Genomic DNA, 27923 nt, shown 5'->3' on the forward strand with positions numbered 1-27923 from the left:
TTTACTCGTATGAAAAATATGTTGCAGTTAGTCCCCCGCTGCAAAATAACCAGATGCAATCAGCACATTTCATTAATTTACATTTTCCGTTCCTTGAATTATTAAAAGGTCTCAATTCATGCGATGTTACTAAAGATAAGAATTTAGATTCAATCATCCATCCGAAATAGATATATTTGTTGCGAATTCAAATTGCTACATGGTGGTGGATATTTAGTAGAACACTTAGAGATTGTCAATTGTTGTTGTTATGAAACTTTTGCTGCACGTAGGTAATGTGTTATAATTATAATAAAAATACCCAATTTTCATCATTTGCAAGAAGGTAGCTGTTAGTATTTGTCGATGAATAGCAATAGGAAAATCACTGAGCTATGATAATATATAATTACTACTTCGATCTGGTCCAAACACCTCTCACTCGTTTATTTCTTCATTTTGAACATTCGTACTTACGTATTTTGCATTGCGAAAAATTCTTCAAGGTGTTATTTGGCTTTTTTCACGAAAATAAATTCCATATTTCACATTACGAGTAATTATTGTTTTTGGGGAACACACAATATGGCGAGACAGCTTGACTAGCGTGATAGATCATCAGTGGGTATACAGTGTTTCCAACCTTCTCAACCGAAAAATCCACTCGAACTATGCACGCGTAGCCCTACTAACCATGCACGGCAAGGTTAGGCAAACATAGTTAAAATTGTCATCACGCGTAGCCCCCCTCGAAATCCGAAACTCATCTTCAGTATATGTCTTTAAGACGCAATTAAAACATTTTTTATTGGGCACAAATAGTTAGCACATTATATTTTAGTGATAAATTGCATACAGTTAAGCGCTGAACAACACTGAAAATCCTTATTCACCTTAATATTTCAAATCCCTGACTACTGTCATGAATATCTGATTGTGTATGTGTGTGTTTTGTCGTATGTTCGTGTGTATAGGTTAGGATTTTATTCCCATATGTATTTTTTTTCTTATCATTTTTTTTCTGTAATTTTTTCTATGTAATTTTATATTTCTCTTTTTATATTTTAAAATTTACCTTTCTATGTAATGGTTTAAATGTTGTTGTAAACATGGTTAAGTGGTAGAAAAGGCTACATAGCCTTAACTTCGCCATGATAAACAAGACGCAATAAATAAATAAATAAATAAACCATGTACGTCAAGGTTAGGTTAGGTTCGGGTAACATTATAGTATAAGGGAAACGGATTTCTTCAAATTTACAGGAGAAAGTACTTACGGAAATCATTTTCTGTAGCGTTGTGGAAGTCGTGAATGTAGTTTTGATCCATTTTAATGCGAAAACATGTCGTTTTCTGCGAAAATCTCTGTCCGACATGCTGTTTCTGCTGCCGCCATTTGCTTTCTGTATGAGAGTACAATGTTCCGTGTGCTAAGATGACACAACCCCATAGTCAGTGTTTCAGCCTCGCTGTGTTTTCACTAGAACATGACTTGTTGAGTATTTTTAATTTTGTTTTTATTTTTTTTAACTGTGCTTGCCTAACCTAACTTAACCTAACCTTACGGAAAATGGTTTTTGGGGCTGACGTGAATGTTTTTTGGGGCTATCGTCAATGGTGTGTGGGGCTAACGTCAATGGTTTGTGAGGCTAACGTCAATGGTTTGCGACGTATTAGCATAATTTTAAATCTGGTCACGAAAATAGGTATTTTCCGGTGAACGAGGTTGCAACACTACATAAATCGACAAAACACTCGCACAACGCCCCCTAAACCCATACGCTATCGCCCTCCATAATGTGTTACAAAATGGAAATAACAAGTAACAGTAAGTACTCGGAAATGTAAGAAATAGACATTATTGTAGTTAGAAATGCATTTTTTCACCTTAGGAAATGTTCCGCATTCCAAAATAGTACGTTAGCAATGTAAAAAAGTGTAAAATATATGATTTATAGGTGTTTCCCTTATGCTATAATTGTACCTAGGTTCGGTTAGGCAAACATACTTAAAATTGTCATCTTCGTTCAAAACATCGCCGTGGTTGGAAACACTTGACAGGGGGTTACATCATCAAACTTACGCAACATCTGGTGCACGTAGTGGAAGGGAATGAAAGCAAAGCAATTGTGCGTCGGAAATATATTTCTGTTGAAAAATACATGAATTCCCGGTGAAATACATTCCACGATGAAAGAAAATAACTCCATGAACTTCTAAATGCTACAGAGACTCATTTCCGTAAGTAGTTTCATTACCTATATCCTATTCGGCCGAACACGTCTCACTTGTTTATTTCGTCACTTTTTTCATTGGTACTTTACCTATTGTATTTGGTCTAGGAATTAGTTCGTGCAGTTGTTACGCACACATTGAAGCTGTAGTTCAAACACAAAATACATAAATACCTTAAGAAAGAAATTGTCCATTGCGAGCCATCACTTTTGCCCATCTGTCAGGCAAGTTACGGATTCCGTGGCGAAAGAAGTTCTCATCCTTTGAAGCGATCCAGTCAGAGACCCATTTTTCGATATCTTCTGAAGAAGTGAACCGCTGTCCAATCAAATCGTTATTCATGCAATCGAACAAGTAGTAGTCCGAAGGAGCAACGTCTGGTGAATACGGCGGGTGGGGTAAAACTTCCCATCCGACATTTTCTAAATAGGTTTTGACCAGTTTTGCGACATGTGGGCGAGCGTTATCATGTTGAAAAATAAGTTTATCATGTCTGTTCTCTCATTCTGGTCGTTTCCTGGCCAGAGCTTGCTTCAAACGCATTAATTGTCGTCGATAACGTTCTCCATTAATAGTTTCACCCGGTTGCAGGAGCTCATAGTACACCACACCTTTCATATCCCACCATATGCACAGCATAACCTTTGCACAGTGAATATCTCGTTTCGGTTGTGATGGACCTGGTTCACCTGGCTTCACCCAGGCCTTTTTTCGTTTCAGGTTCTCGTAATGGATCCACTTCTCATCGCCAGTAACAATGCGATGCAAAAACCCCTTTCTTTTCTGTCTTTCAATTCATGTGGAACCCAATGTGACATCTTTTGAATCATTCCCATGGCTTTGAGGCGTTTGGAAACTGTTGTTTGATCAACACCTAATGCTTCTGCAAGTTCTTCCTGTGTTTGACACGAATCCTGATCGAGCAATGTTCTCAATTCTTCGTCTTCAAATTTTTTTGGCTGTCCAGGTCGCTCTTGGTCTTCTAGGCCGAAATCACCACTTCTAAACCGTGCAAACCACTTCTGACACGTTCGCTCAGCTAGTGCATGGTCACCATACACTTCCACCAAAATACGATGACTTTCGATAGCACTTTTCTGCATGTTAAAGTAATGGAGCAGAACACCCCGCAAAAACACTTTATCTGGCACAAACTGGGCCATGTTCAGTTGACTACAAAATGCTGTTGTTGACGCGTCAATCAACTGCCCTATACTACGAACGATGCGCGCTGACAGGAGTTTTCAACGCATGTGTGGATACACGGAACTGTGGGACGATACGCTCGTTACGCCATCTCTTGTCCAGGCGCACGAATTAATTCCTAGACCAAATACATTGTGAAACATCCTTCTAGGTGTTCATTTGCTTTTTTCATGAAAATAACTTCAATTTCTGACATTAACAGTTATTATTGTTTTTCCTTTTTTAGTGGATATGGAGTGGCTGCGCAGCTTGACTTGCGTAGTGGATACTAACCGAAAAATGGCCAACACACCATTCACGTATAACCCCAAAAATCAATCCTGCATAGCCCCCCAAACCAATCACGGTAAGGTTAGGTTCGGTTAGGCAAACATATTTAATGTTTCGGTTTGTAGTAACATCAGGAATGTATATTTCTTTTTACCATCTTCTTGCAAAAGAATCGCGTGGTTGGAAACACTGACAGAAGGTTGCATCATCGAACGTACGGAACATCTGCTTCAGTTACAGAAAGCAAATGGAAGCAATGGCAATTGTGCGTTACGTGAGATATTTCTCTTCAAAAATACATGAATTCCCGGTCGAAAAGATTCAACGATGACGGAAAGCACCTCAGCGAACTTTGCAAATGCTACAGAAACTCATTTCGGTAAGTACTTTCTTCTGTAAAAATGAAGAAATCCTTTATTCCGATAGGATATAGTTAAAAATGAAGAAATCTGTTGGGACCGAATCGAAGTGTTATATATATACAGTGATCAGAACGCTACATTTTGAAAGTAGCTTTGCTACAGCTACAGCTGCCAAAAAGTAGCTCGTTACGCTACTCCTGTTCGCTACTTTTTGCGATACTTCTGCATAAAAAAAATTAAAAACAACCATATGGGTATTATAAAAAATCCCTACTATTGGTAAATATATTCTGTTATTTATGATCATGATTCCAGTCATTCGATAATTTTCATAGCAGTGTTACTTCAGTTACTTATTTTTACTATAGTTTTTGAGAATACCATACCTATGCAAGTGGCATATCAATTCAAATTTGATATATGAATATTGCAATTAGGGTGTTACCCAAATTAATTATTACAACTATATACACAAATAAAATTTGGTAGGATTACGTATTTATGTTCACATCAACATATTTTTGTTGAGAATAAATATTTCATTTTTTATAAACTGATATGAAGTGAGCATTTTGAATGGAAAGTACCTGGAGCCCTTTGACTACAAAAGGCCCCAGGTTTGATACCCAGCGGAGGCACATAGTGGTTAGGATCCAGTCTCGATCAGCTTATCTATGCATAAAATGGACTCAAAACAAAAACTAGGAAAAATGCCAAGTTGGGAGGATGAGAACCTCCATTCCCCACACTGCTCATCATTCTTCCTCCTTCTCACAATTAGCCGAAAGTGTTAGAAAGCGACTGTAGATAAGAGAATAATTAAATAAACCATTCATCCTCATTGTCATGATTGAGAGAAGTGGAAGAATAGATGAGGTAAACAGAAGAGGACAAATGGGTGGTGGACTATATCAAAGCATTCGAAGATTAATATGGAACAGGGATGTACCTATGAAATGCAAGAAGTTAATATATAACACTATGTGCCAATAATTACGTATGGAGCAGAGACTTGGACAATGACACAGAGAGACAAAGAAAAGATGCAGGCAGTGGAGATTAAATTTTTAAGGAGTCTTTTGAAGAACACTAGAAGGGATAGAATAAGAAATGAGGAGATCCGACAGACAGTGGGTGTAGTGAAGCTTCAGGACAGAATAGATCAGGCACAGATGAGATGGTTCGGACACATGAAGAGGATGGATGCAGAAAGACTATCAGTAAGAGCTTACAATGCACAAGGAGTGGGAATAAGGCCAAGGGGGAGACCAAGATGTCGGTGGAAAGAGCAGATAGTGGAGAGTGTTAGGAGACAAGATTGGAACACCTTGGAAAGAGAGGAGTTGTGAAAGACCTGGAAAAAATGGAGAGGCTTGACTTCTATGCCGACCCAGCCAGAGGCAGGAAACAGCAAAGGATGATGATGATGTCATGATTAGCAAAAGTTACAGAAAAGTGACGCAAAAGTAGGAGAATAAAAAAAAAGGTAAAGTGTTCCCCTGTGCATAGCACCACGCCATGAAGGCGTATAGGGGGTGTAGGGGTAACGCCCCACACTTTCTTGATCCGGTCGTGAGTGGGGGTGATGTGATCAGCATCACGCCCCTGACCGCCTTTACCCCCCAGGGTTTCCCCCAGGTACCCATGTTATTCGACGCTGGGTGGGCGCCGGGGCCGCTTTCACCGTTAGAAAAGTTCCCGGATTTGAACCGGCCGGGGATCGAACCCGGGACCTTGAGCATGGTAGTCAGACGCGTTACCGACTGAGCCACCGCAGCCTGTGAATACATAAATTTGGAAACTATGTATATTAACTAAAGAAAATTGTCGTTTCTGCAGGAAAGTCAATAACTCGTACATACTTTTTGCAATATGATAAAATTATTGAGGAAATTGTCGTGTAAACCTGGGTGTTCTAAATGTATTGTAATTTTAAAATTTGTGAACAAATACTATCGCAAAAATAATTGTAATTCCAGAAACTCTAACATTCTTGTAACAATAATTTCTTGCTGGTGAGATCCTATATACTGACTATGATCAGTGCTGTTAACGTACTGAGCCATTTATTGCTGGCACTATTCCCTTGTGAGTGCAGTGGAAAATCGATCGCTCGTTTTTGCACTGCAAGTTGTGTCTTACACAGTAATTAATGACATTTTGGTGTCTTACACCATGAATATCCACAGGATTTGTTCCGGGGGTGATGCAAACGAGGCACTTTTCTCCAGTGGTGCAGCAAACTAGGCATATTTCTCCCCAAAATAGTGATGCAGCTAAAAAATGTAGCTGTTAGCAGGAATATATTCATATATGTAAGTTAGTTATCTGGATATCTGAATTCTTCAGATACTGATTAAATAAATTACGCAGATATCTATAATCTACAATCTAGATAATCTGTATCTCCATGTAATAGACTGTCTTTATGAACCTCCTGCAAAATTAAGGGTTATTGTCGATTTTTTTCTGACGCTGTTGCCACATTCAAAATTCACCTCAAAATGCTGAGAAATGTATGTATGTATGTATGTGTGTGTGTGTGTGTGAAGGTGGGTGGGTGGGTGGGTGGGTGCGTGCGTGCGTGCGTACACACACACACACACACCTGTTTTAAATGCTGGTCAGGTGACCAGAAATACAAATACATGACCATAACACCACCATTAGATAACTACCACCTGAAACCAAACAGACTGCAGTTATCAAAAATCACACCACTGAATTCTGGAATATGGTACTTAATCTCCCAAACAATATTAAAATACTCGCACCCCAAAATAAACAAACGTTATCTTTAAAAGACTGTTTGCTAAACAAAGCACTGTAAAGTGTAACTGAATTTTTGGAAACCCCAGGAGGTCTAGAAATTGACTAATAAATAATACCTCTAGTTTTTATCATATTTATTTATGCCATATTTATTCATTATTATTTCTTTTAACTTTAAATTTATAAATTATTTTGTACTAGTTATAAGATATATGCCCTCATGTATGAAATTCTGTTTAGTAATATCTGAATATGTGACTTTTTAGGATATATCATATCCTAAAAAGTCACATATTTGTGACTACAAACTAGTCTACTACAAACTACAAACTATATGTAGACTAAACTCTCAGTACTCCACATGTTATCCTTGACGTTTTCCACACCTATGTATCGCAGGTTTACAGAAATAAGTATTATTATATATTCTGGCATTTACTCTATAGTTCATTGAAGGAAATTTTCAGGTGGAATGAGTGATGATATAATGAAATTGATGAAGGGGCACGCACTTACAAAGAACACTAATGTCTAGGCCATGATTCGAATCCGGGACTGGTTCGATACCCAGTGGAGGCACATAGTGGTTCAGATCCCACTTTAAACTGTATGTCCAGTCCTGATTAGCATTACTGTGCATAAAGTGGACTTAAAACACCAAATCAATCGAATCTGGGACCGGCATTGTAATGACGATACAACCCCCCGCACTGTGTTAATGACTCCGCCACCGTGGTCTTGTCGGTAAGGCATCTGATATACGGGACACCCAGGGTGAGTGATCTAAGGTCGGCATTTTTCCGGCCTTGTTCCTGTACAAAGTGGCTATGGGACTCATCCAGCCTCAAATGAATAGGTACTGGGAGGGTCTGAGCGTGGTGCTGATCACATCCAAAATGGCCAAGATAGAGAATGTGTGGGGCCCTTCCCCCCCACATCCCCTAAATGTGCCTTCATGGCATGGTGCTATATGCACGTGAAACTTTTCCTTTTATTTACTCTACAGACTACAAAGTAGGACAATTAGAAAGGAAGTTTATCTATGCAAAAGTTAATAACATTACATGTATTTAACAAATGACAAGTACTAAGAATAGTTCCATCTGAAAAATATTATGTTCAACATGCCTTAGATGTTTTCATATAATGTTATTGAAGTAAATTAAGATGCCTGGTGATATAGAGTACCCGCCATCCTCCATTGTGGTGGCAGAGTTGTTAGCACACTGCATGGTGTGCTGGTGACGGATATAATGAGATATGACTTTCCATGTTCTTAGCACATGCTTCTTTAACATGTGGGACAAACAGCAAGGAAAATGGCAATCAGATGGCAGGAACACAATTTGGACATTATAAATCTAAACCCAAGAACAGGTTTGTCAACTCATATCATCGAAGAGAAGCATTTGATTAAAAAGAGAAGGGTTTTAAAAAGATTAACGGGAAACACAGAGTTGAATGTCTGGGAAGCTTCGTTCATTGCAGAAGAACACTGGAATAAATTAAATAATGAAAATGGTAACATAGATCCAGTATGGAGTTTTCTTTTTCACAAATGGAGTAAGCCACCATCTTCAAAATTTAATGTAACAGAAAACATCAAGAGACTTTGTGAAAACAATGATGAATTTGAATTACCTGATGATATTTGGGATTCATAATTAAATAATAATAATAATCTGAAATAAAAATAAAACAGACTGCTTCTTTTCACAGTTAAGTTGCTATATTACAACAATGTAACATTGACAACATCCATTATATAACGGATTCTTTTTGTTTTAAAAAAATTAGTAACCATTGTTATAACTGTATCTTTAGTCAAAATGAAAAAAAATGTCTGATGAAAGGAGCGTGTGTTCTCCTGAAACGTCACAAAGAAAAACTGTTTTCTTATGCTTGTAATAACCGTAAACTACAGGAAAAATAATTCTACAATGCAAGCAATGCGTACATACAAGAAAAACTGTATGATTCATGTTTTATGCAACTATGTTTGTATCGTCTATAGAAAGTTCAGTGTCATTGTCAACATTTATGTAGAGAAGGAGTAAAATAACTATTTTTTCTAGATCGTAGACAGTCGCCATGTCACATATGCAGCACAACCTGTCTCAAAGAAGCAGAATGAAATTGAACCTTGACATCCGCAACAAATCGAAATTCGAGGGAAGATTCCCAACATTCCAAAAGCCTGTAATATTAGGGCATTTTTGCATGGACTCTGAGAGAAGCTACTGTTCAGATGTTAGTCAGTTGAAGTACTTGTTTCCACATCCAACGAAGGATTTAAAATTCGACCTAAACCATGGGATTGAGAAGACAATCAAAAAGGATGACAGTGCTGTGATGAATGAAAGAATAGATAACATGTTAAAGTGGATTCTTCATAACTCGAACAAGTTGGAAAGGACACCAGAAAATAATTTGGCTATAGGTAAGTAATCCCTCTCAAACCCAACAAAACAAATTTTCAATAGTTTAGTTTAGTTTATTTGTGTCCAAGGACTACCGGTGTGTACAAATTACAGTACATGGTAATATAGGACATGTCAATACTTACATTACAATACAATACTACATTAATAGATTTTACAAATACAAAATATATAGCCAAAAATTGTAAAAAATTGGGTCTTTCTCTGGTATTATATCAAAATCACAAAAAAATATAACATGAGATGATATAGAACATTACAGCCTACTTCTAGGTGATACTAATTATCCACTTTCATTTGACATTTAATTTTACAAGAATAATATGTGATTATACTACATTATGTACATTTGTCTTATGTAAAAGTTGCTTCCATGTATTCAGCTATAGAATAAAAAACATGCTTCAGAAGCATTGATTTTATCTTGTGCTTGAATATCATCAATTTTGGTCTTTCATCACATCTTGTGGTAGTTTATTCTAGAGATCTATGGAAGAGTTTAAGGGACCTTTCTTACATAAGTTAAGGCGGCAGCGTTTTATGTTAAGTTTGTCTTTATTTCTTGTGTTTAGGCCATGTATTTCCTCATTTGTGGCGAAGTTGGAAATATTTTGCTTAACATAAAATAAGCATTCATAAATGTATATGCAGGGGAGAGTTAACACATTAAGTTTACGGAAAAGAGTTCTACATGAATAAGTTTTCTTTACTCCAGCTATGATTCTTATAGCTCTTTTTTGAAGCATAAAAAGGACATTGGAGTGGCCCTTGTTACCCCAAACCATAATCCCGTATCTTAGTAAAGCATCAAAGTTTGCCATATAAAGGCACTTTACAGTTTGGGTGCTTGAGATGTCTACCATTTCTCGAAGGGCATAGCACACACTACTTAATTTTGATTGTAGCGTGTTTATGTGTTCTGTATAGCTAAGGTGTTCATCCAGAATGATACCCAGAAATTTTGAATTTTTTTTAGGCTCTAGTTGTTTATTCCCAGATATTAGATTGAGGCTTATTTGGTTTCTAGTTTGGATTGTAGAAAATGTAATGTAATTTGTTTTTTTGCTGTTGAGGAGTAGATTATTATTTAAAAACCAGTCATCTAATTTGTTTAATACGTTATTAGCCTTAGATTGTAGAGCATCTTTGGAAGTGTCTGTTACTATAATATTTGTATCATCAGCATATAATATTGCATTTGCCTCAGGTATAACATTTAGTAAATCATTTATGTACATAAGAAACAAAAGAGGGCCAAGAATACTTCCCTGAGGCACCCCACATGTTACACTTTTCATGGTGGAGTGTTGATGTGTTACATATCCTTTTGCTGTGGTGTGAGCGATTTCTACAATTTGCTTTCTATTGGTAAGGTAAGATTGAAACCACTTTTGTGGTAGTCCACGAATACCAAGTTTTTGAAGTTTCCACAGCAATATCTCGTGATTTACAGAATCGAAAGCTTTTGATAGGTCACAAGAGACTCCTACCGTGTGATTACAATTATTCAGCGATTGTGTGACACATTCTACTAAATCTGATAATGCTGTTTTCGTGTTTCGTTCAGACCTAAAACCATGCTGCGACAAGTTTAAGATTGAGTGTTTACTACAGAAATTTTCTACTCTCATCATTATTGCATGTTCAATAATTTTTGAGAAGACTGAGAGTTGCGAAATGGGTCTGTAATTTGATAAATCCTTTGGGTCATTTTTCTTCAGTAATGGTTTAACAACAGCTATCTTTAGCCTGTCTGGGAAATGAATTTCAAATATTACCTCTTCCATGTTCGTACATATTAGAAACATTGTAATTTATTCATACAAATTCTGAAATCTTCTAAAAAAAATCTGGACATACACAAGTATAGCGCTCGTATGTATAACTCCCTCCACCTTTCCACTGTCCGCACATACAAAACACTATAGTGGTCTAGGATTTCAAGGTGTAAGACTTTATAACAAACTGCCAGAGGAGTTCAAGAATCGTAATCCAACTAAATTTAAAGTGACAGTAAAGAGCTTGCTAATGAAGTATTTGTTTTATAGCACACCCTACTTAGATCATATTTTTCATTAATAGACATAACCTTTGATTTTTCTTCTATTTCTTGTGTTATGTTATACTCTTTTATACTTTTTAATATGCTTAACTATGTGTTATTTCCTTTGCACTCAAAATTATACAGGTAATTGACCTATCCCATATCATAGTGCTATTTGTACTCATATGATCAAGTGGATGGAAATAAATCTTATCTTATCATTGGGGACAAGAATGTTCCAAAATATGGGTTGTTTTGTACTGCAATTTGGTGTTATTTTTTTTGTATTTCATGCAAAACTCAGTGCTATAAAAATGACAAATTTTTGAAGTAATGTGTTTTTTAAGGTAAAGGTGCATGCACCATTCCATGAGGCCATTCTTCTATCCTAGGCTATTTTGTAGGTGATGTGGTCAGCACCATGCTCCAGTCACCTTTACCCTCCAGGGTGCTCCCCAAGCACCCATTTATTTGAGGCTGGATGAGCCCTAGAGCTATTTTGTGCAGGGACAAGGCTGGAAAAGTTCTGACCTTAGATCACCCACCCCAGGAATCGACCTGGGTCTCATGCATGACTAGACCACCACAGCTCGCAATATTTTTTTTTTAGGCATCTAAATTTTCTCCTTGAATGATGTTAAAAAAAAAATAGGCAAGTCATACATTTTAAGCTTACATCTATAGGAAATGAACACACATCTTTCATTTGCATATATTGTCATCACACATTAGTTGCTTGCATATCACATAATTTGCTGTTGATTTGCAACAGATTTCAGAGTCTGAATTTTTTTTTTATTATTATTTTATCGAAATGTAATGTGCAGTGCACATTATTAAGTTTGTTTAACATTTATTGATTAGTAGCTATTCCTTCCAAATAAAAAAACCTGATAAAATGCTAGTAAGAAAATGCAGAACAGTCATATCAAAGATCAAGTTGAGCAGTAAGAAATGATACAAGGAAAATCATCATATCATTGGTTCTATTTTTAGTAGAGATTAATCACTACTCTATGGGTATCAGCTAATAAATGTATATTTGTGGATCAATGTAGTGGTACAACATTGCCAAAAAATTTACTCATACAATATTCTTGTAAATATTGTGTAACTTAGTGCTAACTTCAACCATTGTTAATAATTATATGATTTTTTAAAGTTTTTTTTTTTTTTAAAAAAATAGTTAAAAATTTAAAGTATCATGAAATAAGGTATAATTTTTATATATATATCCTTATTTTGTAAGGTAAACATAAAAATATCAGGGTTGCTACTCACCGGGAATTATGTGTGAATTATTGGCTCAGTGTGTGATTTTTTTCTGTAGATGTGAAAAATTGCAACTTTTATTAATCCAAATCCTGTTGAATTTATATATACATTTATAAATGTCCTGAGGTAAGCTTTTTCACAATTTCGCTTTAATTTTTATCGAGGAAGGAAAAGAGAGCTGCAATTTTTCGTAGATTTGTATATCCCGTAATATTTGTGACTTGTGTTTGTAGATATATTTCGAGTCTGAGTATATGTGAAATGGCAAATGTAAATGTAGTTTTCTAAGACATTGTATTTTTTATTTAGTATTTTCATTGTTATTGTATTCTGCAAATTTCATATTTGTACTGTATCCACATTGCGTATCCTTTGGCCCCTAATTTTTATCCAAAATTTGAACATGGTTAACTATTTCTAGACTTCGTGTGTTTCCGTGGTCTGTTGACTGCAATTATGAACACTCCATATGAGAACCAGGAAGGGTGGATCATATGCGCCACAAAGTTCAGGGGCACCATCTACCTCTGTGCATTTGAAACAAATGAAAAGAGACATCAAAGAGAAACTGCAACAGAGCAGCAGAAGCGGTTTTGCACCTGGGGATTCAAGTTTGAGCAATACATGCTTTCAGGTAACATATTTTTTTTTGTACTTGTGCTAAAATGTTTCAGATCAAGAATTTTACTTGTTGCATAGTAATAAAATCATGTGTCTCTTCTATTTTATTACAGTTATTTTTAGGGCTGAGCCGATGCCGATGTATCAGTACTTACAGATAACAGTCGATACTTATTTCCCTTGTAGTCTAGGGCAGGGTTTCTCAACCTGGGGGTTTCATGGGGGTCACAAGGGAGGCGAAATAGATAAATGTAATTAGGGTCTAATAGCGGAAAAAATATTTTTTTAAATTATTTTAAATTTATTTTGATACATATTTTTATTTCTATACTTATTGTTAAATATAGCAAAAGATATTAAACATTTTTTTAACAGATGAAGGATCGTTTAAAAGCAATTCAAATAAAAGAGGTATGAAACTAAAGTGAGAATCATAGAACTTAAGACCTTCTGTAAACAAAAGCACGTGTACCCTAACAGTGTTGCAAACTTATGGAAAAAAATAATCCACATAGCCTACAATGTGTAAAAACATTCCATTTGTCAACAGATGTGGAATAAGCAGCCGATTTTCAGACTCATCACCGAAGTTCCGTGGCTTGAATCCCGGCATGGGTGTTATTTGTGAGTGTCCCTTCATCAGTTTCATCTGACTATCACTCATTCTCATCGTCGGGATTAGCCAAAAGTGGAAGAAAAGCAACGCTAAATTAAAAAAATCAAATACAAAATGTACATCTTAATCCCCAGGAGTAAGACTGTTCCGTACCAAAGGATTAATTTTCTCTTATATTTTACTAAAAATACCTTGCTAGAAGAATGTGACACATGAGATAAATTATGTTTTGAAACTGGGGTTTCTTCATTAAATTTATTTGATGTTGGAAAGTGTTATAATTTATTATTATAGATAATGAAAGTAAGCTAATACATATGATTTGATTGACTAAATTAATAATTATGCAGCAAAGACACCAAGGGAAACTAAAACGGCAACTTAGAGAAGCAGAAAAGTGAAGAAAGAAGACTGTAGAATACAGAAATATTTTGAGGCAGTCACATTTTATTGTACGCTACATATAAAATAAAATGCATATTTGGGGGTGAATTTTTAAATATTGTCACATTTTTCTTCTCTCTTGTTGAGAGGTGTTCATTTTAAATCAACCTCCCTCACCCTACGGCCTGCCCTCCTTCACCCGCAAAAGTATTCCAGAGTGTGAGGATGTCACCATCCGGATGGTGAACACTCTGTATTATAGATCGACTCCTGCGTCCCACCCCATTCCCGGAGGATCATCACTGACAATGTGAAATCACACTATCATATGCCGACAATCAACATACCACTTCCGTTTCTGTACTTGACTTAGTGAGAAGTATTGTGGTTGGCAACAGCCTAATAACGGATTTCTTCCGCATCATGTAGTCCGTTCTATGAAAGTACGCTAATGGAAGAAAAACGTGTACATTACATTGGATTATACATTTTAAAATATATTTTCATTAAAGTTTTCTGTTAATAATAATAATACGTGATTATTGTATAAATTACAATTGATCACGTGAACAGCAAGAAAATAGTGCCAGTTTCGAAGATGGCGACTTCCATGCATGCAGGAAAATCTCCCGTGTTTTCAGAGTAGTCTTTCGGAAATACAGCCATTTGAAAAGTGGCAAGAAGCAGGTTGTTCTTAACGTTTATGTGACGTTGTGTCTGTGTCGGTGCTATCCTGAGCAAGCAGTGAAGTTGGTGTCCAAGTGTAATGGTGTGTCTGCATCTTTGTGTTTTCGGTGTGGTGAAAGAAAGGAAAACGACCGGTCAAGTTGTTAGTCCCGCGATAAAAAACACGTTGTTGCTCGTATAAACAAGTACACCGATTTTGAGATAAGCTCAATACAACGCGAGGTGCTTTAGTTTTTTTTTTAAATCAAAGAGCCGTCCTGTCCACTGTGGGGAAGATGTTGATAGTGATGATTGATGACGATCACCCCAATTTTAGCAGTCGACGTTAAATCACCTTTTGTGCCACGTTGAGTTCCTTTTTGGGAAGCAAATTTGACAGACCGTACTCTGACAGGATGATGTGTAGCGCCGAAAATGCCTCGAGTTCAAAAAGGAACTGCTGAATCAAGGTAAGAAAATACATTACTTGCATGAGACGTGCGTAAATAATGTGCTTATTATCGTCGTCTTGTTTTCTAGTGCACGAGAAACCGAGAGAAAGATAAACAATCTCTTTTTATTCCCCGGCTTATCTTTGATTAGCTTCTGCTAAAACTGGCGGTATATTTGTCGCACAAAGGAGAAAACAATACTCTACATGTCAGCAATGTTGGGCAATAATTTGTTGGAAGAGGAAGCATTAAAACCAAAAGGCTTGAATTACTGAAACAAATCTCTCTCTCTCTCTTGTATAACTTTGGCGCTGTCATACTGAGAGAGAAGGGGGGAAGGGGGATCTGTTAACCCAGTGTCAGATAAATTGAACTTTTGGCGTAGAAAAATATGATCATTCTTGAGCAATAACACGTATTTAATCACTTGTAGAAAATATATTATACTTCAATGTGAAGATTATCAGTTAAAATAAGAATACGTTTTTCCATGTTACGTAAAATTAAAGGTTGCGAGTGAGCAGCATAGGTCGCACCATTCACGAACAGCTGGCACGGAGTGATACGTTACTCGAAGTGAGACGGTTGTTTACAGAAGGTCGGAAGGTTCGTGATTCTTACTTTAGTGAAAACTGCATACTGAAATACAAGAAAAATAAAAATACAACAAAAACTGCATATTGAAATACAATGCAAAATTAAGGCTAGTGTGAATCCTGAGCCTGGGTGTGATTTCACTAGTGCAGCAATGTCCGGTTCAATTTTCGTGATGCATATTATCATGCCATTCTCAACTGAAAAGCAGCTGGTCTTTGTTTTAATGCTTACAGTGGAACATACTTTCGCACAGATACGATCTAGCAAAGGGAATTATCATTTTTAAAGCAGCAGATACCAGACCAGGATATTCTTCTCTTCAACCAGAACTTGTCCAGGTCTTCATTACAGAATGCCAGTTGCAAAGATTTGTCACACGATAATTCTATCAGTTCGTCAAGAAGTTGTGGGCTTAGATTGGCTATGTTAATGGTCTCTTCAACAAAGGGGTTTAATCCATCTTGAACGGGCAATTTCATCAAAGGGAATATATTCTACCATCTGTTCTTGAAGCCCATCTAGGTGTTTGCACACTAAACTGGACAGCATCTTCACGTCAAAAGAATAATCGCAAGTTGAAATAAAGACTTGAGTCAGAGTAAAATATTCAAAATTGTGGGTTTTGACTCTGGATGCCCAAACTCCTAATTTCTTCTGAAAAGCATTTACTTTGTCTTGAACAAATAAAATGGTTTTGTCCCGTCCTTGCAAGGTCAAATTTAAGTCATTTAGATGAGTGAAGATGTCGGCCAGATAAGCCAGCTGAAGCAGCCATGTTTCAGAGGTAAAAAATTCAGGTAGTTGGGGATTGGATTCCCGTAAAAACAGTAACAATTCCGAGTACAGTTCGAATAACCTATTGAACACATTTCTGCGTGACAACCACCTTACCTCGGTGTGCAGTAATAGTTTTTTGTGGATGGAACCAATTTCCTTGCACAATTTTTCTAACAGTCGACACTGCAATGGGTGGCTCTTCACAGAACTGTGATCAGTTCTGCTACCTTGGTGACTAAGGGCACTTTGCCTTGAATATTGTACTTTTGGTTCAAGTTTTTACTAGACGCAGGTGTTCCTTTGTGTACTCACTATTCTGTTGAATTTAAATCACCATTCACCCTCATCATCACAAGTAGAAAGTGTAATTAAATAGCCTGTGTATATGAATACAACTGATTCCATGTCGCAAAATCAATTCAGAAATGTGAATTTCATATCAGAAAAAATAGACAGGGTGTTTCAAAATTATTGCTATCCGTAATAAAACAGAAATAGAAAACAAAGATCTTTCTTTGAATATTGGACATCAAGTTCCAAAGATTGTTGTTAATAGGGGTCCACACGAGCACTTTTGCTTACACAAATAATGTCAAGATGGTATTCGACTTCCTGCCATGATCTCCCCAGCATGTCCTCAGGAATTGCTATGATAACAGCTGTAATCATGTACGTAAGCTCATCCAAGTATCTAACTTTTGTGCAGTACACGATATCACAGAAAAATATCTATGGAAAAGGGGTAAGGTCCTGTTGAATGTGGAGGCCAAGGAATTGGACCATTCTTTCCAATCCATTTATCAGAAAAGATTTCATCAAGAAGCTCAAGAATGTGAAATCCCAGTGCAGAGGCACACCTTTCTGCTAGAAGATGACATCCGCTTGCAGGCCTTCAAATTAAAGGGTAACAAATTCACTCAGCATGTCAAAGCAAACATTGGATGTTAGTGTTTTCAGCAAAAATTATTGGATAAAATATATTTTCTGAATAAGCAAGTTTCAAGTAGCCTTCCTGAATACCAATTCTGCGTAGCATGTCATCATCAAAGTGAAGACATTTTGGTCCACATGAAGCAGTGCTAAACAACAATGTTTTAATTACAGATTAAAATTTATGAGTTGCTGTTAAGTGTACACTTCCAAATCCAGAAATCATTAATGTGACAACATAACTCTTGAGCACCACCTGAAGATAGCCAAGTTTATGACAGGTCATATGACTTATGACATGCCAACCAACATTCAAATCAACATTATTTACTCTCCCTATTGTCTACAATAGTAATAGGAATCTTATAAGGCAGGATTATTATCAGAGGATATTGGGGATTCTGCATGTTCTAACTAAAAGATAAATTCTTTTGAGCGTTGAAATACTGCACTGTTCAGTAGTTCAGCAGGAGGTAAATTTAACAATGCCTTGTAATATGCAGTCCAAAAAATCCAATATTTCTTAAAATATGCGGCAAAAAATGTGATTGTAACATGGTCGATCTGTACAATAATCAATTCATTTTAGAATTTTGAGTTTTTGTTTCAAGTCCACTTTATGCACAGATAGGCTAATTGGGACTGGACCTAAATTTAAAATGGGATGCAAACCATTATGTGCCTCCACCAGATAGTCTGTAACTTGAAGGTGAGACTACATTACCGCTGCCATCGGGAAGGTGCCCCAACTCGTTTGAGATGACTTCTGATGTTACAGAGTAGTATTAATTTGATAGTTACAGAAACTCCTAAATCTGAACTGAAAATGTTATTTGTGTTGTTAACTGTAGTCTTAGAGGTACTTGGCAGAATTCAGCAGAATGCAATCCCCGCTAAGGTTAAAGAGATGAACGAATCATTTGTGTTCTTCAGAGAACACTGTATTTTTTATATCAGATTTGTAGAAATATCAGTTACTGGTAAATATTTTATTAGCAGTTGATTGGTATTGGCACACATTTCATGTTGGTCCATATCTTTATAAATATTCTTTGGAAAATGATTCTAAGATTGAATAGCACTTTGTGAATCTGTGAAGACTATACCTGCCTCGAAATTAGTTTCGTATTGACGCTTGTGAAGCACGTGGAGAAACCTGCTCTACGTCACTGCGGGAGCGTGGGTTGCTGGCATGCGAGCCAATCAAAATCTTCCCAGTGCTTTACCCAAGACCTGGTTACCTAGCAACAGAAAACATGTATCACGGTGTTGCCTTTTATCAGGTGGTTGTCCCTGCGATCAGTTTTCATGTTGGGAGAGGACGTGTTGGTTGTTTGTTGTGTTACTGTGATATTTTAACCGGTCCGTTTGTTTAATGTTTACTGAATTTAGCGTATTCTTTGTTGTATATAGCGTGTTGTTTTAGTGTGTTATTTTTTTGTACATAATTTTCTGTGTTCTGCTTGTGTGTGTCATGTGCTTGTGTGAAGAATGTCAAACACAGGAGACAATACTCCAGATGACAATGTACCAAAGAGGCCATGCACTAAAAGAAAGAAAGCCTTCGGTAAAGAAATTCCTCTCAAAGGCCAAACGCGGGAGATGGTTTGTTCTGTGTGCAAATATTTTGAGCAAGAGAAAAATCAATGGGGGTCCAATCATTTATGTAAATATAGTTCTGGACAGGACTGCTGCTGCTGTCGGCGTGTCTAAGAACACTATTGTTACCATAGGGAAAGAAAAATGTGGTGGAAATAAATAAATGCGAGGCTTCAAAATTGGAAACCCAAGGAAAGAAGAGGAATATCAGTAAACGCGTGACAAATTTAGATACCTTTCAGCAAGATGCTATTCGTCGCCATATTTACTCTTATTATAGGAGGAAAGATCATCCCATTGTTGGGAAACTGCACATTTCGTTAAAAAATTCGGAACTTTTTCGAGGTGGGGAAAAAATCTTTAAGGAGTCATAAAAAATCTGGGATTCTCATACAAGAAAAATTATGGATGCAAAATAAAGTATGGAGGCATATGTGTATGCGGAGGTACAGCTCCCCACATTCTTGACCTCAGCCTAGGCCATATTATGGAGGTGATGTGGTTCGCCAACCGCCTTTACCCCAGATACTCACATGGGCTGAGTCGACCCCGGAGCCACTTGGGATATTTCAGAAAGTTCCACAAATCACCGATGGTCTCCCACGTGAAATCAGACGCCCCACCAACTGGACTTTTGTGCACTTCAGTTGCGTTATAATTGAAAGATGGACAGACTTTAACAACTACTTCGGATATAAATGGTTATTGCAAGTGTATATATTCATTATTTTCAGAATGGATTGAAAGGTATCCTGTAAACAATGCTAGTTTCGTTAATTCATTCATGTTGTAAGGGTGATGGAAATGAAGAGAGAAAGCAATAACACATTTCATCATTGTTTTTCCTTTTCATAACACATAAATGAATCCAGTTTCCTCGAAAAACAATAACATCATTGTTGTTCCTTTTCATAACATGTTTTCCTCGACACAGCGTCAGATGGCTGCACTGCATACCATACCGCATGATATGGCAACACCGTGACGCGTCTTCCTTCAGCTCTCAATACCAAACTAATTTTGCGGATGTTAATTTTTAATATCATTTTAAATGTTTTTTTTTAAGTAAACAGTTTCATATTTAATTGTATAGAAAATAAAGTACAACAAGGTACACAATGTCAGATCTTAAACAAAAACTATTTGATGTGGATTATTTCATATAGTTTGTGCTTGTTTTATGTAACCCAACAATCTGATTGTGTAATTTTTGTTCTCTTCAGACAAGCCAGGGACTCTTCCCAATTTGGATGAGCCTGTGAATGAAAATGAAGAGTTTTGTTGCATGTTCAGATCCCGTTTGAACTCTTTCTCCCTCCTGTATGGAGCAGAAATGGATGGACTGGATGTTAATTGCAAGCACCCTGTAGCGGCAGATTCCAAGGACATCGCATGGACCTCCATGGATTTTGTGGAACTGAAGACAAGTAGGCAGATTCAGAGCAGAAAACAAGACCAGAATTTCAGAAGGTGAATTGAAGGTAAACATGAAATTACACACAAAGAAATATATTACACCAGTACCATAGTCACATGCAACACTTTCATCATAGTATTTTCATGGCCTTAAAATTGCCAAAAAATGACCTTTTAAAAAATGCATTTATGACCTAGTACATGCAAGAAAATGCCCTATAAACAGAAAAATGACCTAAAAATTCTTGAAAGATTTGTAAAACAAATTTATAAACAGTTTTTCTTGTATGTACGCATTGCTTGCATTGTAGAATTATTTTCCTGTAGTGTACGGTTATTACAAGCATAAGGAAACAGTTTTTCGTTGTGACGTTTCAAGAGAGCACACGCTCCTTTCATCAGACATTTATTTTCATTTTGACTAAAGATACAGTTATAACAATGGTTTCAATTTTTTAAACAAAAATAATCCCTTATATAATGGATGGTGTCAGTGTTACATTGTTGTAATATAGCAACTTAACTGTGAAAAGAAGCAGTCTGTTTTATTTTTATTTCAGATAAAAAAAATGTGATCACATTATTTTTTATTTAAAATTATGAATCCCAAATATCATCAGGTAATTCAAAGTCGTGATTGTTTTCACAAAGTCTCTTGATGATTTCTGTTACATTAAATTTTAAAGATGGAGGCTTACTCCATTTGTGAAACAGAAAAGTCCATACTGGATCTATGTTACCATTTTCATTATTTAATTTATTCCAGTGTTTTTCGGCAATGAATGAAGCATCCCAGACATTCTACTCTATGTTTCCCGTCAAGTTTTTTAAAACTCTTCTCTTTTTAATCAAATGCTTCTCTTTGTTGATGTGAGCTGACAAACCTGTTTTGGGGTTTAGATTTATAATGTCAAAATTGTGTGTGGCCGCGGTGGCTCAGTCGGTAACGCGTCTGACTACCATGCTCAAGGTCCCGGGTTCGATCCCCGGCCGGTTCAAATCCGGGAACTTTTCTAAGGTTGGAAGCGGCCCCGGCGCCCACCCAGCGTCGAATAACATGGGTACCTGGGGGAAACCCTGGGGGGTAAAGGCGGTCAGGGGCGTGATGCTGATCACATCACCCCCACTCACGACCGGATCAAGAAAGTGTGGGGCGTTACCCCCACACCCCCTATACGCCTTCATGGCGTGGTGCTATGCACAGGGGAGCACTTTACTTTTTTTTTTTTTACTTTTAATGTCAAAATTGTGTTCGTGCCATCTTATTGCCATTTTCCTTGCTGTTTGCCCTACATAATCCTTCGAACTTGAACAACTTATATTATATATTCCTGTGGTTTCCACATTTGGTAGAGAGTTTCTCATTTTGAATTCATTAAATGTACATTCCAAACTTCTTGGTGATCTAAAAACAATTTTGAAATTAAATCTTTTAAACATTTTGGCAATTTTATGTGAGAATCCCTTGTGGAATGGAATGCACACAAATTTCTTCTCAACAGATTTTTCATCTTGTCTGTATTTCTCTTTTCCTTTAGTTTTCTTGCGACTTGTTTTTTGATTTGGTTTATTCTGTTAGTGTGAAAGCCATTTTCTTTTGCTATATTAAAAAGTCTTTCTTCTTAATTTTTGATATCCTCATTATTAGAACATAGTCTTTGTGCTCTCAGGAAAAAATTTAAAACTATATTATCCATTGTTATACGTGAATGTTCTGAATTGGCATGGATGTATTTTTCCCCTGCTAATTTTTTCCTATGGACTGATGTTTGAATTGTTGTGTCAGTTGTCTTAATTTGCAGATCAAGGAAATAAATTACATTGTTATTCATGGGTTTGCAAGCGAATTTTATGCAACGATGTGATTCATTTAACAATTTAAATACGTCCATGATGGTGTTCTCATTTTTAGCAATAATTAGGACTTTGAATTATCTGATGATATTTGGGATTTATAATTTTAAATAAAAGATAATGCGATCAATTTTTTTATCTGAAATAAAAATAAAACAGACTGCTTCATTTCACAGTTTAGTTGCTATATTACAACAATGTAACATTGACAACATCCATTATATATCGGATTCTTTTTGTTTAAAGAATTGCTAACCATTGTTATAACTGTATCTTTAGTCGAAATGAAAATAAATGTCTCCTGAAACGTCACAATGAAAAACTGTTTTCTTATGCTTGTAATAACAGTGAACTACAGGAAAATAAATTTATAAACTACCAAGAGAAATTCAAATTACAAATTAACGTTACAGTATCTATCACATGTATGGTAGTACAAGTAAGAAAGTTTTTGTCATCTTTTACACTAAGTACCGAGTTGCAATACATAACGAAAATCATATAAAAATTTAATTTTCAAAAGTGAATGATTGTCGGTTTTCGGACAAGAGAGCCTTGTACATAAAAAAAAAAATTCTCTTGACTTCCACTGACATAAGATGAGCGTACTTGAAATGAACAATATCGTTGCTGTTAAGTCACTTTCAATTCCATAGAGTGCAAATTGCTTCCCTGACAAAATGTCCGATACGGAGCACAAAACTTTGTACCCCTTGTTTTTAACAATAATCCGTCTGGCAACAATATATTTACTGATAGAAAGGAAATCACATTGTTTGAGCTGAATTGTTACACAACAGCTTGTGTCAACGATACTGCACAGAATTTCTTTGTTTCTTTAAAAACAGTCATTCAGAACTGTGTTGAAGGCAATGAGACGAGAGCCGGGAACATCTCTCCTTCAAAGGGTTACATTTGCATGTAAAATGCCCCTTCTTTTCGTCCAAGGTTAATGAGCAATTCCCCCTGTGGTTGCGCCACTGCGTGCCTGGTTAAGACACCATGCAATGAAAAACAATTAGTTTTTGATGAGGAGTTTTCTTGTTCACCCGATCATTCATTTACATAAATGAAGCTGTAATATTGCGTGCATTTCCTGGCAATAAGATAAAAACTGCTTACACTGAACTGAAATCGCTAAGTATATAAATTCTCCTTGGAGGAGAGAGCTCCTCCTAGGACTTCGTAGGATTTAGGAGCTACGTAAGTAGGCAGCACTGACTGCAGCTGTCCACGTGTTGAAGAAACGCTTGGAGCAACATGCTGCCAAAGGGCTGTTTCCTTCCAGCAGGTTTTGCAGGGGCCCGGGTATTGTTGAATGCCCAGTTACCTTGTAAGTGCAGAATGCCTTGAAGACGAAGAACCCGGGCAAAGATGCAAGTCGACTCATTGCCGTGGGCTGGCGAACAGGTAAACCTGTTCTCGTGGGGCAAGAAGCACGGGTAGGCAAAAGCCCGACTTTGCAGTGCTCTGACTGTATCAAATTTATTCCTGTTTAAATAAGCTGCAGAATTTATCAGTATTCCAGCAATTTATATAACACAATATACTTCATACTGTATTGTATTATTGGTTTATCCCTAATTTCTTACATATATGACTATGTAATAAGAGAGAGAGAGAAGCATGCTCTCTCTCTCTCTCTCTCTCTATTTTCCCCCAATTTGAACCCCCTTCTCCTCCTTTTGCTTCCTTTTTTTCCATCAGGTTTAAATTAATAAAATGGTGGATCCAGAGTTTCCTGGTAGGGATCAAGTCAATTGTTTGTGGATTACGTGATGATCATGGATTTGTTCATAACTTAAAGAGGTTTCAAGTGTCTGATCTTCCTAAGATGGCGAAGGTAAGTTCCTGTAAATATTTAGGTAATGAAATTGTATTAAGAAAATTAAAGTTCCATTACCATTAAAATGTCCTCCAAGATAAGTATAACGAAATTCTGGTTTTCCGTTCAGCCTTCCGTGAATAGAAAAGTAGGATTGAAAGTAAAAGGTCACAGTGTGGCCTGTGTGCTGGAGATTTACAAGACCGGCTAGAGTCCTAACTAGACAGTTCTTTACGATTCTAAGTGAGATGCTTTGATGTTTGATTCTTGTATTGAGAAATATTGTAAACTTAGTTACATTAAATGTTACACTGATGAATTACACACGACACAAATGCTTCATTAAGGTTGCATCCAACCAGGAGAGAATATCAGCAGAATCTCATGTTGCAGTTCAGAGAGATCGATCCAAATATGAGGGCTGTGTTCAAGTCAAACAAATGTTCAATTTTTCATAAATATGAATATGCCCAGTTGTACATAAAAGATTGATTTAGCCACAGTAAAACATTTTGAATAGTGCAAATAGTTTAAAGGCATCTGTATATCACTGCAAGACTATTCAGCTTGAGATAGTTCAGAGTCCATTGCAAACATTTCCATGAATATTCAGCACTTAGAATGCCTGGTCTTTGAAAATTGACAGATAACATGTTAGGGTCATTTCATGTCAAATCAACCAAGGTCTGAACCTTGACAACTCAGAAATTGATATTTTTTGGTGCAGTGGTAGCATCAGTAAAGTTGACGAAAACTGTCAAATTTCAGATTTTTTCGGCTCTCGGTTCTTGAGTTATTGACTTTCAAAAAAGCAAAAATCCCAAAATTTGACGACGTTTTGAAATCTTTAAACGGTTGTAGATCAAAAACTATTTGACGTAGAGAGCTCAAATTTGTGTCATTCTCTTCTGCTTTAATTTGAATAGCAACATGACTGTGGTATTTGAATTTTATAATTTTTAAGAAACTAAAAAAAAAGTTTCTTTGAAAATTAATTTTTTGTGTGAGAAATTTGCTAAATTTGTTGACTTTCATGTTAAAACCATAACTTAAGTTGAGTGGTTGATGTTGAAGTCTTCGTATTAGTCTATTTTATAATTTTTGCCATCCCATTATGAAATTTTGCGCACAAATAGTCAATTGATGTCTTCAAAACATATATTTTTTTTTTAAAAAAAATGGTGTTTTTGAGATTATTTTTTTTTAAAAAAAGTGTTAGAGTGTCTTAAAAATTATAAAATTCAAATACCACAGTCATGTCGCATTTCAAATTAAAGCTCATTAAAAGCAGAAGAGAATGACACCAATTTGAGCTCTCTACGTCAAATAGTTTTTGATCTACAGCTGTTTAAAGATTCAAAATTTCGTCAAATTTTGGAATTTTTGCTTTTTTGAAAGTAAACAACTCAAAAACTGAGAGCCGAAAAAATCTGAAATTTGTCCTCTTGATAGGTACAATGTATAAACAAAAAATCTAAAAAAATCTGAATCCTAACCCTTCAAAAATAATTTTTATCGGTTGATTTGATATGGTATGAGCAGTTACCAACTTGCAGAACAGATACATCTTTCTGTGGGAATAATCTTAAGACATTTTACACCGGAACCGAAACCATTTTTGCATATTGATGAAAAGTAGTGGCCATGCGGTCTAAGGCACTGTGCTTTGGCTCGGACTGCGAACAGCATGGATTCAGTCTGTGGGTTCTCAGCCTGTGTATAGGACCGGTGGCAACCCACCATCGTGAGGAAATTGGGTGAGGAAATTGGGGGAGGTATGAGTGGGTAGCGTAACCCGCTCTCAGAAATCTCCTACCTATAACAGCTGGAAGTTTGACATGCTGACCTCACGTCACCCCATTACTGGTTGAAGATCTCCACACCTCTAGGTAGGATTGGGGGGAGACTGGCAGTCGGGAGATGGGCCAAGGCCCTTCCAGGGCTGTCGAGCCATGGGTTATTATTTATTTATTATTATTATATAGTAGTAATGATATTTGAAATCATCAAAAAAGAAAAGGAAGCTTTGAAAGCACATTTTGCTAGGTTTTCTTCTTTCAGGGGACCAGTGCAGGACCAGATTGCTTTAAACGTGTAAATACTGCATCAGTTTGCCCTCTATGATAAAAATTTAATAAATTGAATATCAGCAGTGATAACACAAAAAGAGAATGTTATTATTCTTTACTCGAGTTGTTTCATTTTGCCAGTTGCTCCCATATTTTACAAAGGTTATTTTCATTTCAGGGCCTTTGGGATCCATGCATCTGTGCCAATTTCTGCTACTCTTTTCTACAGCATGTAAAGAGCGTAGTAACTGTGGATGATCCAAATATTGTGTGGAAGTTTGAATGGAGACCAAGGCAAGATGTGACTGTGACCAAATTGGAAGGGAGCTTGGAATTCACCTTTCTGCCTTTGTGGTTTACACAAAACTTAAACCAGGAGGGGAAGTAATCAGTTACATTAAGTATATGGATCGGACATTAATAATGTACAAATGAAATCTACTTTATACATTTGTGTTAAAACACTAAAGTCACACACAAACAGCACGATAAAAAACACTTCGGAGTTCTTCCAAGCTTTCGACTCCTTCACGGATTCATCTTCAGAGCTGGTCAAGGACAGGCCTGAAGATGACTCCGTGAAGGAGTAGAAAGCTTGGAAGAACTCCGAAGTGTTTTTTATCGTGCTGTTTGTGTGTGATTTTAGTGTTTTAACAAATATGTTGCTGGCACATGACGTAAGAAGTTTTCTGCAGTCATATTTTATATATTTTATTATTATTTTACACTATCATTCACTGTATATTAAGAATTCTTTGAAAATGATGCTGAGTAATAAACAAAACTGTGAGATTAGTTATGCTGAAGTTATTTTTTGCCATGTATTTTTTTTTACTCACCCTTCCCACATTATTTCCCTGCTCACTTTATATTTTCTTCTTTGTGCCATTTCTCAATTTGTTCTTGTCTGTAGTTACAGTTTTAGTTTCATTTTTATAGATGTGAAAAAATGTATGGGCTGTAGACATTACTTAAAAACAGCCACAGTCATTGAAAACTTGAGGCTCACAAAGGGTTCAAATATGGGTCTTTTTTATTTCATGTCAGTGCTCTCTCTCTATTGCTAATCTACCAAGCAAGCTTCTAATTTCATCCAAAATTCCACTGCTATGTCCATTCCAGGTATTAGCCGAGGTGGTCTAGTTGGTATGGTGTCTGACTGCCACGTGGGAGACATTGGTTTGATTCCTGGCGTGAATGATCTAAGGTTGGAATTTTTCCAGGCTCGATCCCTGCATAAAGTGGCTCACCCACCCTCAAATCAATGGATACTGGGGGGGAACCCTTGGGCAGGGGGGTAAAGGTGGCCGGAGCATGTTGCTGATCACACCACCTCCAAAATGGCAGATATCAAGAATATGGGGGGCTACCCCCCACATCCCCTAAAATGTGCCTTCATGGCATGGTGCCATATGCACAGGGAACTTTACCCTTTAACTTTACGTATGTCCATTCAAGGTATTCTGTAATATCAAATTGCCTGTGGCTAACTTGAGACAAACAACTAGTGACGTCTCCTTGAAATTGAGAGAA

At 36.6% G+C, this 27923-nt stretch overlaps 1 protein-coding gene across 1 annotated transcript; it reads left to right on the plus strand.

Moving 5' to 3' along the window:
* The first annotated feature begins 169 nt into the window (after window positions 1-169).
* On the plus strand, window positions 170-27179 carry LOC145998599 (decapping and exoribonuclease protein-like). The gene is made up of 6 exons (XM_083135040.1): window positions 170-272; window positions 8900-9264; window positions 13006-13218; window positions 20450-20696; window positions 24204-24339; window positions 26569-27179. Exons 2-6 carry the CDS (start codon window positions 8916-8918, stop codon window positions 26776-26778), a joined length of 1155 nt encoding a protein of 384 aa, XP_082991166.1. The 5' UTR covers window positions 170-272; window positions 8900-8915; the 3' UTR covers window positions 26779-27179.
* The last annotated feature ends 744 nt before the right edge of the window (window positions 27180-27923 follow it).

The sequence above is a fragment of the Lepisma saccharinum genome, chromosome 14 (genome assembly GCF_977018435.1).
Source record: "Lepisma saccharinum chromosome 14, izLepSacc3.1, whole genome shotgun sequence".
In the NCBI taxonomy this organism is placed as follows: domain Eukaryota; kingdom Metazoa; phylum Arthropoda; class Insecta; order Zygentoma; family Lepismatidae; genus Lepisma; species Lepisma saccharinum.

What these genes read in the sequence shown, in the direction of transcription:
- LOC145998599 (XM_083135040.1), top strand. Translation starts at nt 8,916, where the DNA reads ATGTCACATATGCAGCACAACCTGTCTCAAAGAAGCAGAATGAAATTG. An exon ending in AGAAAATAATTTGGCTATAG is followed by an intron (nt 9,265 to 13,005) that starts GTAAGTAATCCC and finishes AACTATTTCTAG; the next exon opens with ACTTCGTGTGTTTCCGTGGT. An exon ending in CAAGACCAGAATTTCAGAAG is followed by an intron (nt 20,697 to 24,203) that starts GTGAATTGAAGG and finishes TTTTTCCATCAG; the next exon opens with GTTTAAATTAATAAAATGGT.